Source organism: Dendrobium catenatum, unplaced genomic scaffold (assembly GCF_001605985.2).
Source record: "Dendrobium catenatum unplaced genomic scaffold, ASM160598v2 fragScaff_scaffold_1228, whole genome shotgun sequence".
Classification (NCBI taxonomy): domain Eukaryota; kingdom Viridiplantae; phylum Streptophyta; class Magnoliopsida; order Asparagales; family Orchidaceae; genus Dendrobium; species Dendrobium catenatum.
The window spans coordinates 562956-568441 of record NW_021319690.1 but is presented as its reverse complement, the minus strand read 5'-3'; the positions used below and the strand labels follow the sequence as shown (position 1 = coordinate 568441).

Sequence of the window (5486 nt, the reverse complement as noted above, 5' to 3'; positions counted from 1 at the left end):
CGGCGAAGCCACATAGAACATTTGACATAAACGTTGGGCTGCGGTACAACAAAACACGCTCCTTTTTCCAACCTTCTTGTGACACGTAGAAAGAGCGGGCGAGTCAGGCTGGCCTATGTGGATTGGGCTTCAAAAGATTTTACCTGATTGATGCTGCACCCATTTGAATATGATGTATGGTTCAAGAGAGTACTACTTTTTATTAATTTTATTTTTATTTAGGTGTTGATTGTCGGCAACATTTATAAAATTTTAATATTTAATTTGAAACAAAAAAATAAATTAAAATTCGCGTAAGTGCACTCATCTGCATTTCATTACATATCAAAAAATCAATAAATTAAAAAAAAAATCAGTCAATTAAGCAACTCTTAAATTTCTATTATTGAGAAATGCAAAAATATAATTTTATTTTTTTGTGAAAGCAGGCCGCTAAGCAGCTACTGTGCAGGAAAGACAGAGCTGCTCTGTTTTGTTTTCTTTCCCTTTCCCGGCTAACTAAAATCCAGTTGAATAGTGGAGCATGATAAAGTTCTGAAAGGGAGTTTACGTTCTAAGATAAAATTTGAGAGATAATGCTCAATTTTCTCATCCACCACAAATTTCAGAGATTTTTCTTCAGTCGGCTATCTCCTACGGAAATAAGGACTCAAACGATTCACAGTGTGTGTGTGTGTTTTTTTTTTTAATTTTATTTACCGTATTGTATTTCTTGAGAATTTAATGCTTCATAGGACACAAAGAAAGAAAAAAATTATGTAGTCGATCTCATAGGAAGAACCGTTCGGATATGTTAGTGAATACAATGTACATTATATATAAATTTGTACATAATGTATATCAACTTTTTGAATGTACACTCACAGTCCGGACGATTCTTCCCATCAGTACTCCGTACAGAATAATTTCTCCTATTAATTGCATGGAAGCTTCAAAATTTAAGAAAAAGATCGCCAAACATATAAATTTGAAGAGTTGTTTATGAGATGATTTATTAAATGAAAATAAAAATGGATTTATATAAAAAAAAAATCTCATAACTGATGATAAATCATCATTAAAGATTTTTAATGCTATTTTATAATTATCGGCTTTTGTGGTAAATTTCATTATAAATTTTATGATTATCTCTTCTTTAATCACCATGAATATCACTAAACTTTCATTTGGAACATCTTTCTTATAATTTTATTTTTGAGATTGGAATCACAATTTTTTATTTGGTCAATGCTATCAATAAATTTTTGTAATAGAAAACGATATTCTCTATCACAATTTTAAAAATTGCAGCCATCCCAAATGAATTATAATGCTTCATTTGGGAAAGTTTTCTAATGCTTCTTAAAGTAGCTTTTAGTATAAAACTTTTAATTTTTATATTAAAAAATTACTTTTAAAAGCAGTAAAAAAGTCATCTCAAACAAAACATAAGTCATCATAACAGCTTATATTTTAGATTTTTATGATAATAAAATGATCCACTAATTTTGAACACTATCTATGTGCAATTCATGATAGTGTATTTAAGAAAAAAAAAAGAAAAAAAAAAGGAAAAAAATGAAAAAAGAAAAGAAAAAAGAAAAAAAAATGATAGTGTATTTATACATAAAAAATACACGAAACGTATATACTGCGACGCTTTTTCTTTTGAGGCCGTCCATATCAACACTGGATCACATGGCAAGTACATAGATATCATCCTTGACTCTTAGAGAGAGAATAATAAATAGATCAGAGGATTCCAGAGAGAGTGAGAGGCAACTGAACACCTAATGAAACGGGTATAAATATCCCCTTTGAGGAAGCCTAGCCAACCATGTGCTCCTCACTCTATTAAGAAAATCGAAGTGAAGGAAGGTCGAGTGAGCTAAAACCAGTGAGAGAAGTAACAAAATCTTCAAAGAAAACAGAGAAGAGAGGAAACAAGTAGAAAGGAACCAACTTGTATTGATGCTAGTGTTCTTACGCTTCAAAACTCATTCAATAACCAGTACGAATACTCACTGTAGTTCCCTCGCTTATCTGCACTTGATCGCCTCTGTATTGAGAAACAGAGAGAGATGAGAACAGAGCAAGTACAGAAGATCAAAGTGGTGGTAAGGGAATACGACGCGGATAAAGACCTCGCCGGAGCTGAGGCAGTGGAGAGGTCGTGCGAGGTTAGTCAGAGTGGCGCAGTCTCCATCTTCACCGACCTCCTCGGTGACCCCGCTTGCCGAGTCCGCCATTCCCCTGCCTTCCTTATGCTGGTATGAAATCTATTTTCATGCCCCAACTAAATTCCTTTTTCCATGTTCTTTCCAAATGACGTAGCCTTGACTAATGATACTCGCTTTGTTTTTGGTTAATTTCCCTCCCCTGTTTACTGCCCAAAGGTTGCTGAAACTGTCGGGCCGAAGAAAGAGATAGTGGGGCTCATTCGAGGCTGCGTGAAAACCATCACTTGTGGCAAGAGATCACCCCGTCCCTCCGCCACCGCAGCCGCCGCCGTCCCAATATACACCAAAGCTGCTTACATCGTCGGCCTCCGCGTCTCCCCTTGCCACCGGTACGAGCAAGTTGTCTCACCTCACCAACCATATATAATAAATGTTGTAACTTCAGCTTAAAAAGTGGATAAACAATTAATAAAATGGAAATAATTACACAGTCGCAAGGGAGTCGGGTTGCAGCTCGTGGAACAAATGGAGGAGTGGTTCCGTTCCAGTGGCGCCGAGTATGCGTACATGGCGACCGACAAAGACAACGAGGCCTCTCTCCGCCTCTTCACTGGCCGCTGCGGCTACACCAAGTTCCGCACGCCAAGTTTACTCGTACAACCGGTCTTCGCAGGCCACCGCCTCCCCCTCCGCCGAGCCGTCACACTCGTCCGCCTCTCCCCAGCAAACGCCGAAATCCTCTACCGGCGCCGCTTCTCAACAGTCGAATTCTTCCCCCGCGACATCGACGCCGTCCTCCGCAACCCTCTTTCCCTCGGAACCTTCCTCGCTCTCCCTGCCGGCTCCGGTTGGACCAACATCCACAGCTTCATCGCTGACCCACCCGAGTCATGGGCGGTTCTAAGCGTCTGGGACTCGCAATCCCTGTTCCGCTTCGAGGTCCGCGGCGTTTCGTTACTGCGGCGCGGGCTCGCATGGACCACACGCGTTGTAGACCGCGCCGTTCCCTGGCTTCGCATTCCATCCTTCCCCAACATCTTTCGGCCATTCGGAGGATATTTTTTGTACGGTCTCGGTGGCGAGGGGCCTTCGACGGCGGCCCTTATGCGCGTGCTCTGCCGCCACGCGCACAATATGGCACGTGCCGGCGGTTGCGGGATTGTTGCGACGGAGGTGACGGCGTGCGAGGCGTTTATGCCGGGAATACCGTATTGGCAGAAGTTATCCATTGAGGAGGATCTCTGGTGCATCAAGCGCTTGGCTGAGGATTATAGTGACGGTGCTGTCGGCGACTGGACCCGGTCGGCGCCGGGCAATTCTATTTTCGTCGACCCCCGAGAGGTCTGATTGGACCGAACTACTTCTCTTCGACTCAGGTGGACCGAACCGCCGCTTTAGTGTCCCTTCCTTGTAATATAATTTTGTTTTATCTGTATAAAGCTCCTTTTATTTCAAATTTTATGCATAATAAATTAAGATATAAATAAAAATAATTAAACCCTAAACTTAATATTTTGAAATAAAAATTTTATTATTATTATTTTTTTTGGGGAAATTTTGGGGCCTAAGCGCATCTATTGTGGTAGTCAAAGTTGTTCAGGACTCAGGCAAATGTTGTAGCCATAACGAGCGGTCTAAAACATCAAAATGATTAGAAAGAAGCCCCTGGTTGCCAAGAGACTCTCCAAGGGACTAAGTAGCCGCGGTCATCATTGTCTTGCAAAAAAAATATCTGAAATTACAAAATGATGCACCCTTATTGCCAAAGAGGCTATCCAGGAGAGACCGGGAAGAGAAGCAAATTCCAGAATCCAGCCAAATAAAAATTGAAACGATACAGAGAGGATTAGCATGGCCCCTACGCAAGGATGACACGCATAAATAAAAATTATACACTCATCCATAAATTTGTCCTCGCTACTTAGCAGTCCCCACAGTGTTGGGCACAAGTGACGTGGGCTCAAGGTGGGCCCAAGAGCTCCACGATTCCGGGTGAAAAAATGGGTGTTTTATGTGGTCACATTTCGAAAAGAATTTGCATAACGGTTTTATAGATATGAATTGGAGGAGATGAGAATCCTTGGGGGAGGATGAAGAAATTTATACTAATTTTGTATATCTATCTTCTTAATGTTGATTCTTATTCTGTTTGTCGATATCTCCTTTAAATTATTTGGTTTTTTTTTTTTTTTTTTTTGGAGTGAAGTGAAGTGGATTCAGAAAGTTATATGATTGCGACAAGGCGAAAAAGACGAATACAGTCTGTGCTTTATATATATAAATTATTATGGTGGAGATGCTATTACGTTAATTATATTTATGTAATATAATATTTGAATGGATATGTATCGATAGAGTTAATGGTGGTTACAATCGAGCAACTTACAAATGAGCATTAATGGGTTATGGATGGAATCTTCAGCAGTCGCAAACTAGTCATGAATTTCCAAGCAAATATCTATATATATATATTAAATAATTTTGGGATGTTTAATTTATTTTTTATTTCATTGTAAATTAATTAATGAAATAATAATGTGTACGGTTCTGATAGGAGATCTGTCGAATTTAGCCAACGTTGGTTAGAGATCGTGATAAGCTGATGATGGTTGGAGAGATATTGTCATGCGATAGTGATCAAAAGATAAACGTCAGGTGACACTAGCTAGTGGGTTTTAGTCGGGTGATAATGATTAGAGGATTATAGTCGAAAGATAATGGTCAAATGGATTGTTGTTGGTCAAGGAATGTATATAATTGGTCAATGATGATCGAATGACTATAGTTGGGCGGCAATGTTCAGATTATCGTAGTATGGAAACACTAGTTAGAACACTTTTGTTAGATGATGATGGTTGGAGGACCGTACCGACGCATTAGTTGTTAGAGGATTGTATTCATCGTTAAAGGTTTGATGATGATTTAAAGGTAAAGATTTGAAGTTTGTGGGTAGATTGCAGTGATTCAATGGTGATGTTTAGGGGTGTCAATTTCGAGTCACGGGTCGGGTTTGGGTCGAACCCGAACTGATTCGGGTGCAAACAGGTCGACCATAACCCAACCCGGGTAGATAAACGGGTCAGAAATCCGAACCCGACCCGTCACGGGACCAGCGAGGAGCGCGGGTGAAGTGGGTGCGCACGGGGGCGAGCGCGGGTGCGGCGGTGAGCAAGCTAACAAGCGTGGGTGCGCATGCGGGCGAGCGTGCTCGTGGAGCCGGCGCGGCAGCGCGGGCAGGGGGGCAGCTTCGCGGGCAGGTCCGGGGTAGCGTGGCAACTTCGCGGGCAAGTCCGGGGCAGTGGGGCAGCGCGGGATTTTTTAGATTAA

General features: G+C 41.1%; 1 protein-coding gene, 1 long non-coding RNA gene and 1 other non-coding gene across 3 annotated transcripts; 2 read left to right on the top strand and 1 right to left on the bottom strand.

Annotated features, from left to right (window-relative positions):
- Positions 1–1579: 1579 nt before the first annotated feature.
- Positions 1580–2382, bottom strand: LOC114580753. Its single transcript, XR_003702309.1, has 2 exons — positions 2124–2382; positions 1580–2038 (listed from the first exon to the last, which is right to left on the bottom strand). It is a non-coding gene; the product is annotated as an uncharacterized LOC114580753 (long non-coding RNA).
- On the top strand, positions 2038–3615 carry LOC110096123 (probable N-acetyltransferase HLS1). Its single transcript, XM_020821897.2, has 3 exons — positions 2038–2249; positions 2376–2548; positions 2651–3615. Exons 1-3 carry the CDS (start codon positions 2061–2063, stop codon positions 3504–3506), a joined length of 1218 nt encoding a protein of 405 aa, XP_020677556.1. The 5' UTR covers positions 2038–2060; the 3' UTR covers positions 3507–3615.
- A 348-nt stretch (positions 3616–3963) lies between these two features.
- LOC114580754 lies at positions 3964–4063 on the top strand. The gene has a single exon (XR_003702310.1). It is a non-coding gene; the product is annotated as a U6 spliceosomal RNA (small nuclear RNA).
- The last annotated feature ends 1423 nt before the right edge of the window (positions 4064–5486 follow it).

Bases quoted from the DNA above. Each gene is read 5' to 3' on its own strand.
- LOC110096123 (XM_020821897.2), top strand. From the start codon at position 2,061: ATGAGAACAGAGCAAGTACAGAAGATCAAAGTGGTGGTAAGGGAATAC. The intron at 2,250-2,375 runs GTATGAAATCTA...TACTGCCCAAAG, and splicing joins CCCCTGCCTTCCTTATGCTG to GTTGCTGAAACTGTCGGGCC. The intron at 2,549-2,650 runs GTACGAGCAAGT...ATAATTACACAG, and splicing joins CGCGTCTCCCCTTGCCACCG to TCGCAAGGGAGTCGGGTTGC.